This window comes from Miscanthus floridulus, chromosome 17, assembly GCF_019320115.1.
Source record: "Miscanthus floridulus cultivar M001 chromosome 17, ASM1932011v1, whole genome shotgun sequence".
Lineage (NCBI taxonomy): Eukaryota > Viridiplantae > Streptophyta > Magnoliopsida > Poales > Poaceae > Miscanthus > Miscanthus floridulus.
This window is the reverse complement of record NC_089596.1, coordinates 104,286,236-104,298,161: the sequence shown is the minus strand read 5'-3', so window position 1 is coordinate 104,298,161 and position 11,926 is coordinate 104,286,236. Positions and strand designations below refer to the sequence as shown.

The following is an 11,926-nucleotide window of genomic DNA, read 5'->3' as shown; positions in this document are numbered from 1 at the left end:
ATAGCTCATGTTTGGTATCTACAGGTCATTCTAAAATTCACGTCACATCGAATATTTAAACACATGTATATAGTATTAAATATAGACTAATTACGAAACTAATTACACAACTTACGACTAATTTGCGAGACGAATCTTTTAAGCCTAATTAGTTCATGATTTGACAATGTGGTGTTACAGTAAATATGTGCTAATGACAGATTAATTAGACTTAAAAAACTGTCTCACAAATTAGCCTTTATCTATATAATTGATTTTGTAATTAATATATATTTAATATTTTTTATCATTATTAAATATTTAATGTAACATGAATTTTAGGACCTAGCAACCAAACACGCCCCGTAGTATTGTGCGCCTGCTTCGCCCCGTGCCTATTTCCTCCCGTCCACCCGGCGTGCGCTCTTTCTCGCGAGCGTGCGACAGCGACAACAACGACAACGCGACCGCCGGGCGACGAGCACGCACAGAAACAGGTACACGCGCCGCTTGTCCGCTTCTCTTCCCTTCCTGCTGCGCGAAACCGAGCTCCAGAACCCTAGTTTAAACTGCTTGGCTATCTGCATTTGGATCTGATCTAATTACAAGTGTATGCATGCCTGCTAACTTCCATTTTTTTATATTTTTTTGCAAAAAAATGATTGGGTGTACATGTATACACCAGTGTCTTTACTAGGTCTGCCCCCCTGTTTTGGTCCATCGCGGCGGCGGAGTCCACGATGTCGAAGTCGGGAGCCCTGGATCTTGCATCTGGCCTCGGAGGGAAGATCAACAAGGAGGAAGTCAAATCGGCAGTCGATGAGTGTGTATCTGAATCTCATCACTCAGTCACATTTCTTTGTGTCCGTCACCCACCGATGTTCGTTTTGTGGATATTGTGAAGCTCCCGATGACGTTTGGGAATAAACGAAACTGAGGAGTTGACTGTACTTCAAGCCATATATAATTGCAGCTGCATTCTGTTCTGTGGACTTACATTTCCAAGCATCAATGTAGTACTAGTTCGCTTGCGCCATTGCCTTCTATTTTTATGTTTTGTAGGATAGTTGTTTAGATGATTTTCATTTATTTTTTAGATGTGGGCATTCTGAATCAAGAACCGGCGTGCTTTGTGCCACAGCTCACCAACTAGTACTTGATGTCTATCAGCCTGTTCGCTTGGTCGTATTTGGCTTATACGAATAATATTTTTCTCTCACACCAAACCAGCCAACGGTACTTTCGGTCATGGCTTATAAGCCAAACCAGCCCAAACAAACAGGGCGATGCCCTTGACCTGTACGGTGTACGGGATTGTTACCTATTCTCATGTTTAGTGGTTGGACTAATAAATGTGCATCTGAGGTTGTATGACCAGGATGTCACTATCTTTCTCCTAGTCTAGTACTGGCCATGCAAACCGTTTCATTCATATAGTACTGTACTGCAGAAACCGTAGAACCCAAGATCTTAGCTTATCTTCTGGTGCAGTGTTAGCTCAACTTAGATCTCCACATGTCCGGAACCTGTCCTTTCATGCAGTAGATACCATTAAGGAGCATCAAAATATTCATTTTTGACCTTTGGATGAAGCATACTGTAGAATCTGCTGAATGGAACTAGCATCCTGGTTCATATCATGTCCCTTCCCTTTCAAAGAAATATCTGTCTAGTAATTGTGTTTATTTTACTCTGATTTTATTTTAAAATTATTTTTCAAGGTATGAGAAATATCATGGATATTATGGAGGGAAGGAGGAAGCAAGAAAGTCCAACTACACTGATATGGTAATAGGACCTTTCAAAGAGACCTTTTGGTTTTTACAAATTTGATGTCCCTTATTCTAGTTGTACTGTGGCTTTTTAGATAAACTGCACCTGCTAAGCTAAAGGTTTGCCTGCTTGCAATTCTGCTCAACTAGATTGCCTTGAGGATAGATGTTATTCTAAAAATAATGTGAAGTATTGGCAGAACACATCACTCTATTAAGTATTAACTGATCCATGGTGCTGAAACTGTTTTTTTGTTCTGCATGACCTTAGGATGAATGATAACAGCATTGGAGTGAGACTATGAGAGGCTATTTATTTCATAGTGTTTTATATACTGGAGATAGATAAATATCAGCAGCTGATTTTTTTTCCTGATTTATTAGGTTAACAAATATTATGATCTTGCCACTAGCTTCTATGAGTATGGTTGGGGTGAATCCTTCCACTTTGCTCACAGGTGAGAAGTCCTCGCAGAACCTCTCTTTCTACTTAAAGAAAGAACTCCCTTGCAGAAAAATTATATGTTGGCCTTCGATTTTTCAGAATGAATAAGTGTTTTAGTGCCTACTCTAAAAAAAGGTAACATAGGTTATGCTCACCAGTGGTTCATGGTAATTTAACTATGCTGATTATGTTAGATGGAATGGAGAATCCTTACGTGAAAGCATCAAGCGTCATGAGCATTTTCTTGCCCTGCAGCTTGGCTTGAAACCAGGAATGAAGGTCAGTTCTCCTATTGAAATCTGTCTGTGAATTGTTTTTTCTGCTCTTGCATGACTAGAGGATGTGTGCTTTCCTTTTTTTTTAACTGTAGGTTTTGGATGTGGGCTGCGGAATAGGTGGACCGCTGAGAGAAATTGCAAGATTTAGGTCAGATTCTCAAGTTAAAGTTCTTTGATGCTGGCGAATGTGATGTCCTTGGCTATAGCCTTTTAACAAACTGACCAATGCATTAGAATTGATTAATCTTTATCAGTTAAAATTTGGCACTTGGCACTTGTGGTCGATTTGCTTTGGAGGGATTCACTCTTTGTTTATTTAGAGCACTGCCTTCTTTCATTTCAGTATTTGATTCATTTTCTGTTAAAGCCCCATGGCTAACTGAATCATGCAAATGGTTTTCATGCAGCTCAACTTCAGTTACTGGATTGAATAACAATGAATACCAGATAACCAGGGGAAAGGTTCTTTGAAACCACATTTTTAAACTACCACCTTTCATTGATGCACTAGTTATCATGTTGCTCTTATGCTAACACAACACTTTGATGTTCAGGAGCTCAATCGGTTGGCAGGAGGTGGAACCTGCGATTTTGTCAAGGTATAGTTGGCCTATCAACTAGGCCACATTGCTTTCTTGGTTTAGCTCTTGTATGTGCTTGCTACTCTTGTATGTATCCTTTTTGCAATTGCTTTGCTGTTGAAAATAATAAAGTAATTAATGACCTTTTTCTGCAAAATTGCAAATCTTATTATGCTAACAGTTCTATGCATTTGCATGGCTGTATAAAGAAGTTGCAAGGTTGATGCTTTTAGATGGAGCTTAGAATACTGTCCACATTTTTCCATGTTCTTCTATATAAGTTAAGATGCTGTTCTTTTTTAACAGAAGGTTGCCTGTTGGTGGAGTTATTTGAATTACCGTTAAGCTAAAGGACAATGCTCATATTTCTCTAATGCAGGCAGACTTCATGAAGATGCCATTTGATGATAACACCTTTGATGCTGTTTATGCAATCGAGGCGACATGTCATGCACCTGATCCAGTAATAAGATTTAAATTGCTAATAAAATTGTCATTTCTGTAGTAAGATTTTTCATCAATCTTGATATCTTTTTCTAATGGAAAACTAAATTAGTATTTTTGTTGCAAAGGTTGGCTGCTATAAGGAGATATACCGTGTGTTGAAGCCTGGCCAGTGCTTCGCTGTATATGAGTGGTGCATTACTGATCACTATGATCCAAACAACGCAACCCATAAAAGGATTAAGGATGAAATTGAGCTTGGCAATGGCCTGCCAGATATCAGAAGCACTAGGCAATGTCTTCAGGCAGTCAAAGATGCCAGTTTTGAGGTAAGATAGACTATGTTTCCCCTTTTTATGATCATGTTCTTTACATTTCACATAGGGGTAAATACACCATTGACAAAGCAATATACTACTGTTCTTTTTTTTTCTTTCAGATTGATATATTGTAGTTTTATAGCTTACCTGTGTAGGTGTGTAAGTCGTTTTTTTCATGCAGGTTGTTTGGGATAAGGATCTAGCTGAGGATTCCCCCTTGCCCTGGTACTTGCCCTTGGATCCGAGCCGATTTTCCTTGAGTAGCTTCCGTTTGACATCTGTGGGACGCATGATTACTCACACTATGGTGAGGCCAATAAATAGTTTATTTCATTTTTGGATACTTCAATTGTTACTTGTACTATCCGATTTGTTCTTAACGATCAAATAAGTTATCATTCTCCATGTTTGGATGACAACTGACATTTAGGGGATAGTGAAAGCTTTGTTGAATGGGCATTTGAGTCTCTTGTTGATATTTTTCAGGTCAAGGCATTGGAATACATTGGTCTTGCCCCACAAGGCAGTGAGAGGGTCTCCAATTTCCTAGAGAAGGCTGCAGAAGGTCTTGTAGAGGGTGGGAAGTAAGTCGTTTTTTTCTGAACCAGAAAGCAGAATCGCCCGTACTATCCTCTACATTTTCATTGTGTCATTCCGATTGTTTACTTACTGTGGTATAAATAACTACAGGAAGGAGATCTTCACACCAATGTACTTCTTCCTTGCTCGGAAGCCTCTTTCAGAATAAGTTCCTAGAGAACGTTTCAGGTAGCAGATAATTTTGTAAGATTTCCAAATCCTTGTTTTTGTAGTTCTGTGGTCAGTCTCTCAGTTGAATTCTTGTGGATTTTCAGACAGAGCAAGAAGGCATTTTGAAGATTGAAGAAGCCAGGGGTGGGGTGGGTGTGGGGCTGCAATCAAGAAAATCCGGTTCTTCTCTGTAGGAAGAAAATAAGGGAAAAGTGCCGACTGTTAAGCTTTTCGATTGTTCAGTTGTTTTGTTGTGTGAGGTTCTGGTCCAGCATTCTGTCCTAGAGGGGTTGACTGTGCTGTTCTTGGACTGACAATCAAATCGAATTCCTCTGTTTACCAGCGCGGCCCAGCCCCCCTCCGTCGTGGGCAAAGGCCGCTCACAGTTCAGGAAAGCTGCTTTGGTGGGCCAGCGTACGATGCTTTGTGGGCCTAATTCTTTCCTCTCCTGTTAGTTGCCTATAAGCGAGTTCATTATTCTTTTCTTTATGTTCTCATGTATGCAGCACTTTTTTTCATCTATATTTTATGGTTTATTTTCAATTGCGTAATGGTCTTATGGTGACTCTTAAATTATTCCTATTGCTAATATTCATTTGTTTTGTAATATCTTCTTTTTTATTTTGGTCCTAGAGCATAATCAGATGGCGTATTATTCACCGTCTCCGGTTCTCCATCATGTACATGTACAAATGTTTGCCGTAATGTTGCATGAGTAATGTTCTTAGTCTAAGGGATTATTCGTGATATGAACTAGGGCTATTTATGATTGCTGTTGATATAGAGCATGCCTCTAGTGCCCGTTACAACCTATTGTCTTCATTGGGTTTCGACCGTGCCTTTGATAGGACTTCTCTTTGGCATCGACTCTTCCGGAGGGGTCCTATCAAACGGTTTAGCTGGAGGAGCCGTTTAGAGCTATTTTTCTATTAAAAGAAGAGTCAGAGCCATTTTGGAGGAGTCACACAATTGGCTCCTCCGGAGCTCTCCCAAAGAAGGCCTTAGAGTTTGCTAGGTTAAACCCATCATTCTTGGGATCACTCTATAAAACCGCCCAATTCTTGTGAACCTTGACACTAAACCCTAGCCCCATTCTATAGGCCTAACTTCAGAGCTCCTGGTGTTTGAAATGACACATGTTTGTCTTAAAATAAGTCCATAGATATTCATAGTTGTCTTTGGAGACTTAAAAAAAATAATGTTGTTATAAATCCTAAGAATAAATAAATCTAAAAAATACAAGCACCTGACTTAATGCAGGTGCACAAGTTACATTAGTCACTACAAGTAACCTAACCACAAAAGAATGCACGTCACAAACAGGGATAACACATCATAACAGATACACTATAATAATACATTACACCATCTTCTGTTTCAGATAATCGACACTACACCATCTTCTGTTTCAAATAATCTCTTATTATCAAACCGGGGGACTTTGGCAGTCAACCAGGGTGGCCACGTCGCCCGAAATTCCCCTGCCCGTCCGATTCACGATCGAAGCTCAGAAATGACTCCGCCGAACGCTGCAGTAGATCCCCCTGCTACTTCCCGACTCTTCGTCTCGCCCCCTCCTCTCTCTCTTTCTTCACTCCCTCTCGCTTTTCCTTCCGACGCGGACAGCGGCGACGGCGCCAGGGGTGTGCGGACCGCGGCGGCCGCGCTCGACCTCGCCACACCGGTGGCCGTCCCCGGCCACGGACCGGCGCGGATAGGCCCCCCCAGTGGCCGCCGTTGCGGCTTCCCCTGCGCTGCATCCTCCCGACGACCCGCGGGCGCTCGACGGAACCCTAGCTGCCTCTTCCTCGCCGGCAGCAGCGCCAGCCCTCAGCACCCTCCTCCTCCACGGCCCTCCACACCACCCCACCGCGCCGCAGGAGTGGAGCAACGGCGCCCCCCGCCGAGGGGGCCCCGACGGCCGCCGTCCCTGGGCACGACGCGACCGAGCGAGCCCTCCCGGTGGTTGACGGCGCGGCTGCCCCCTTCCGTAAGTATGTATGACATTGTGATTTGTTGTTCGCACATCTTAAGCACACACCGGTGGCCGTCCCCGCACACGGAGCGGCGCGGCTAGCCCCCCCCCCCCCCCCCTCCGGTGGTTGCCGTCGCGGCTTCCCCTACGCTGCGTCCTCCCGGCGCCCCGCGGGCGCTTGACGGAACCATAGCTGCCTCTTCCTCGCCGGCGGCAGCGCCAGGCCTCAGCACCCTCCTCCTCCTCCATGCACCTCCCCCCCCCCCCCCCCCGCTGAGTGTTGCGCCGGTGGCCGCCCCCCCTGCCGAGGGGGCCCTGACGGCCGCCGTACCCGGCCACGACGTGACCGAGCGAGCCCTCCCGGTGGTTGACAGCGCGACTGCCCCCTTCCATAGGTATGTATGACATTATGATTGGTTGTTCGTACATCTTCTTCCTGGGTAAAAAAAACTAACCAAAACTGTTGTTTCAGTTTTAGCTGTGAAGAGAACCATTGCATCATTTGAGTGCTTTGTAACCACAGCAGGTTCGTTAACATGTTTTGGTTGGCCTTGTGTACCAGTTCCAGGTTCTCATCTATTTGGACTTTGTGGTTATGAGTTTGTCGATACGTATGTGATTTCCACTTAAATGAAATAGCATGAAATGATTGTGCAATTTCCAAACATAAATTCTAATTTACATCCTGCACAAACTTTTGTCAACTCGGTGTTAGAAACTATCATGTGTAAAAAAATGTTTGAACTATTATCGTAGCTTAGTGACAGATGGATAGCTGGACCATCAAGGTCCAGTTCGAGATTACCTTTTTCCATAAAAAAATATTTTCTAGTTTAGTGTATTCAGATTGAATCTGTGCTTCTGCTAAATTACGCCTCCAACAGGTTCCATTTGTTTCGCTAATTCTCTTGGAATTCCCAATAATGCTCACCTCCATCCTTGCATTTTGTGACTATTTTTTCTTAAACAAATCTCTTATGGTTGCTATCCAATTGGTGCTTTCTTTTCTGTTCTTTTGAGTTTGGCGACAGTTTCAGCAAATTAATCCTCTATTTTTCAGGCCATACCATATGACGCTAATGCTTACAAAACAAATAATGATTGCCAGCAAGCTTCTTCAGGATCAGTTGGGGATTATGAAAAAGTAGTTTTTTCAGGTATCGCTTCTATGTCTCTTCCTATTGCCTCTACTTCCATTCTATGTACGACCTTTTTCCCAATCTTGTTATGTGGGTTTGCTCATCACGGATACGCAAGAGGAACATGTGACTAGTAAATTCTATTTCTATTCGACGGCGAATTATTAGAGTAATGCCCAACACCCCTTTAACTGTTGGCCAGACTGCATCAGGTGCAATTTGCTGACAACCTATGAGTCATTTTAAACCTATTAATAGTAGTGAAAATGCAGTATGCGATTGTTCAATGAATGAAAATTTGGTAGGCGGTCTCTGTCATCAAATTAGCTGGTTTGTTTACTTCACCTTTAAAATTTTACATTATCTTTTATAGTGCTATACTAAATCAAATTATCAGCGGAGGTAACAACATGAAACAATACATGATATTTTTACTTCTCAGTCATGTGCTTGGGAGAGATGGCTACTCAGGATGATGAAAACTATGTGCGGATTCAATCCCGTTGGGAATTGTGGACAGATGGACAGAAATATTTTCATCCTATAACTGGTCTGACGTATGTACCTGAGTATGTATGTAACCTAAAAAATAGGGTGTCAGTGTTTGAGAGCGTGAATTTTTTTTTATAACATTACAGTCTGATGAGTTCTATTGGCTTCACAGACCCTTTAGGTTTAGATTTATGATTCTATGTATGAATGCCTTTTAGGTATGTTGTCCGATTCGGCCTTTGTATTGCATAACTTGATTTTGGCTGTAGGTGTAGATGGTTTTTGTTGCAGTTGTGATAAAAGGAGCCTCTGTGCCACTAATTTATGGTTCCCAGATCTCTTCCATGCCGCCAAAGTATAGGAGAACAATGTTGACATAATTCACGGTGACAGCATCCTCAGGTCTCCAATCCTAGCCCCAAATCCAGAAATTATTGCAATTGGATTTTACTTACTATTTCTGTGTTTGGTTCTTGGTATTTTTCTGAAATAATTTGTAATTTGAAGACTAGACCTACATTTAAATTGCTCTGTGCTTTGGCATCTAGTGGTGCAAAAAAAGGTCTAATGGCATCTAGGGTCAACCTGCAGCTTCCAATTAAAATTAATATAGTTGGATATGATCACCATTCGACTGCACTCCCACTTAAGATGTTCAACTGATTAAAGAATATACTCACATGTCTGCCTCTAAATTACATTAAAGAAATGTTAATAACAAAGCTTGAAAGGAGGAACCTTGTGTATATCAAAGTAACATTGAGTTTTTAGTAGTGTGGAAGTTCTTAATCACCAGTGTTAGCCTACAGTGCTTTATGTGGCCTTGCGGTTTTAAGACACTGTTCTAAAATTTGCGTTGTAAATTCGTGATTACCACGCATAGAAAATGCCATGATTTTAAAAGTATGCATAGTAGATGTGTCCTGCACCATATAAAAAATGCTCCAATCTTTTAGTTTTTGTGCATGACATATCTATATTTAGCTCCTAATATTATTTCCATCCAGAGATTAAACATGTTTTTTATCTCTGTCTTAACCAGGTGATTTGTCAACGCGTGCGATGACGCGCGTAATGGACTAGTTGACATTACACCATCGTCTACTTCAGATCATTGAACCATCTTTGCAGCAGCATCTGGAGAAACTGAAGCCGTAGAGTCGATGTCTTTGGTGAACCACGGGCTGCGGAGTGCGGTCGACGCCGACGGCCTCTTGTCGACGTTGCAGGAGAGGAGACGCTTCAGGACGTCGAATCCGTCCGCGGACAGGCGCTCCTTGGGCAAGAGCTGCCGCAGCCGGTTGCGGTGGCGGACGGGCGGCAGGACCACCGTGCCGGCGAGCGGGAGGGACTTGAATGCGGGCCACGTCCTCTGCCCCGGCACGCCGAGCACGCTGAATATCCGGCGGAGCACCTCACTGTCGTTCTCCCCGTAGAAGAGCGGCTTCCCGGTGAGGAGCTCCACCATGACGCAGCCAAGCGACCACATGTCCACCATGGCGTCGTAGTCGAGCTTCCCCAGGAGCATCTCCGGCGCCATGTACCGGCGCGTGCCGGCCAGATCGTACGGCGGCTGGTCGGTGATCGAGGCGGCGAGCCCGAGGTCGCATATCTTAACGGAGACGGGCTCGCGGCCATCGCCGCCGGCGCCGACAAGGATGTTCCCGGGCTTGATGTCGCGGTGCATGATCCGGCGCGCGTGCATGTGCTTGGCCCCGGCCAGGAGCTGCCGCATGATGCGCCGCACTTGCGGCTCCGGGAACGGGCGGCCGGCGCGGTGGCGGCTGCCGTTGAGTACGTCGTGGAGGTTGGGCCCGACGCACTCCATCACGAGCGCGACCTCGCTCGTGCCGGGGTTCATGGCGATCGCGTGCAGGCCGACCAGGGACGGGTGGCCGCGGCACGCCGCGAGGAACTCGGCCTCCCGCAGCGCCTCGTCGGCGACGGCGTCCGCGCTAGCTTTGGCCTCCGCCGCCGCCCCACCACCAGCGGGCGCTGCAGTCGCTGGTGTCGCTGGCGCGCGGAGTGCCTTCACGGCGACGGCCTGGCCCGTGGCGCGGTGGCGCGCCTCGACGACGGCGCCGAAGCTGCCCTCCCCGAGCGCCCGCGTCGCCTCGTAGTCCGCCGTGGTCCAGAGGCGCCGCCGCTTGCACCACCCCGCCCCCGCGCCGGAGGGGTCGTCGTCGTCGCTGTCGAGCAAGACGCAGATGGCGGCGGCGCGCTTGGCGAGCATTGCAAACCGGTGGCGAGGATCGGAGAACTACGACGGGGCGGTGATCGAGCCAGGCGAGCGTGGCAGCGTGGGGCACGAGAAGACAGCGATGCTGGAGTCGGAATGGATACGGTCAGGATCCAGGACGAACATATAGGGCAACAAATCGGCTGCCGCCAGGGCCATGGCTGCGTTTGGAAATTGGAATCGGACTCGGAGACGATGACGTATTGACGTGCTCCGCGGAAGACGAGGCCGGAGCGCATTCATTATCTACGGAGTATAGAGATGTAGGAGTACTATCTTAAATAAATCTAGAAACTGATAATATACTATAAATATATTTCTCATAAATGAATTTAGTAATGCTAATCTTTATGCTGATAATGTTATCACTTTATATAGATAGATTAAAAGGTAAAAAACTTGACTCAGCAGATTTTTTTTTTAATTTTAACACTTTTTCGAAACTAATTTTAAATCTAACACTCTCGGTTTTTTTAAAACTAACACTTTTGGCCGCGCCTATTGCCCTGACGCGGCCAAATGCCTGTGCCGCGCCATGCATGGTGGCGCGGCAGAGGGCTGACGTGGCGGCGACCAGAAACGCTGGTCGCTGACGTGGTAGGGCTCTGCCGCGCCACCGATCTTGGCGCGGCAGTGCCGGGTATAACCTCCGTCGCGGCCAAGCCCGCTGCCCGAGCAGCAAAGCGGCCTAAGCGTCGCTCCCGCTCCCGCCCGTCGCCAAGCACGCCGGCCGCTGCGCCACGAACGGCGGCAGCCTGGCCCTCCATTGCCGCCTCCCTCCCTTCCTTTCCTTTCCCCGCCCGCCTCCCTCCCTCGTCGTCCTAGTTCAAGGTAATGACGCATATTTTATTTTTATTTGAATGGTAGATAGGATATTACGAATGGAAGTTAAGGTTAGTAGCAAAATTATGTTTGGAAACTATAATGAAGATATTAGTTTGATTTTGTCAATGTTAAGGTTAATTATGTAGTTAGAAGTATGTTTGCCATGTATATTTTTGTTGCTATAATTGTTGTTTATAATATTTTAGTTGCATTGCAAATGGTTATATTTTACATTAATTTGCGTTGTTTTGATTGATGTTTAATTTGAACCGTTTTATTAGATGGAAGACATGTTTCGGGAGCAGTTATGGCAAAAACAGGGTCGTCCTAGAGAAATGTATCCCGACGAGTCTAGCAAAGATGCCCCCGTCCCTCCTGAACTCTTTGTCCCTAATTGTGACTGTGGTCGTCCGGCCGACGTGTTTCAATCGAGACATCCGGACACAGCGGCTCGTTGCTTCTACACGTGCAGTCGTTTTAATGTAAGTAATTGTTTCCATATATTTTTCTTCTTCATTTGTATTACTAGGTTACTAATATTTTGTTGAATTTTTGTTGTGTAGGCCCATGAAGGTGCCTTTTCTTTCAGTGGATCGACGGTGCAGACAAGTTTGACCCCAAGTACCTCCTTTTCGACGATTGGTGGAGAGGGCGACATCCATGAGAGCACTTCGAGCGGTGGGTTCC

At 45.2% G+C, this 11,926-nt stretch overlaps 2 protein-coding genes across 3 annotated transcripts; one reads left to right on the top strand and one right to left on the bottom strand.

Annotated features, from left to right (window-relative positions):
- The first annotated feature begins 381 nt into the window (after positions 1-381).
- On the top strand, positions 382-5,013 carry LOC136517854 (cycloartenol-C-24-methyltransferase 1-like). 2 transcript variants are annotated; one of them, XM_066511505.1, is made up of 14 exons: positions 382-476; positions 665-802; positions 1,701-1,767; positions 2,136-2,209; positions 2,391-2,475; positions 2,567-2,622; positions 2,882-2,936; positions 3,029-3,073; positions 3,435-3,518; positions 3,628-3,828; positions 4,001-4,126; positions 4,306-4,403; positions 4,510-4,587; positions 4,674-5,013. In XM_066511505.1, the coding sequence occupies exons 2-13, from the start codon at positions 720-722 to the stop codon at positions 4,565-4,567; spliced, it is 1,032 nt and encodes a 343-aa protein (XP_066367602.1). In that variant the 5' UTR covers positions 382-476; positions 665-719; the 3' UTR covers positions 4,568-4,587; positions 4,674-5,013. The 2 variants fall into 2 exon arrangements, with proteins under 2 accessions (XP_066367602.1, XP_066367603.1); XM_066511506.1 differs by having other exon boundaries at positions 470-589.
- A 4,273-nt stretch (positions 5,014-9,286) lies between these two features.
- On the bottom strand, positions 9,287-10,408 carry LOC136516130 (putative cyclin-dependent kinase F-2). The gene has a single exon (XM_066509513.1). It carries the CDS (start codon positions 10,406-10,408, stop codon positions 9,287-9,289), a length of 1,122 nt encoding a protein of 373 aa, XP_066365610.1.
- Between the last annotated feature and the right edge of the window lie 1,518 nt (positions 10,409-11,926).

What these genes read in the sequence shown, in the direction of transcription:
- LOC136517854 (XM_066511505.1), top strand. Translation starts at nt 720, where the DNA reads ATGTCGAAGTCGGGAGCCCTGGATCTTGCATCTGGCCTCGGAGGGAAG. An exon ending in CATGTCATGCACCTGATCCA is followed by an intron (nt 3,519 to 3,627) that starts GTAATAAGATTT and finishes TTTGTTGCAAAG; the next exon opens with GTTGGCTGCTATAAGGAGAT. An exon ending in TCAAAGATGCCAGTTTTGAG is followed by an intron (nt 3,829 to 4,000) that starts GTAAGATAGACT and finishes TTTTTCATGCAG; the next exon opens with GTTGTTTGGGATAAGGATCT.
- LOC136516130 (XM_066509513.1), bottom strand. Translation starts at nt 10,408, where the DNA reads ATGCTCGCCAAGCGCGCCGCCGCCATCTGCGTCTTGCTCGACAGCGAC.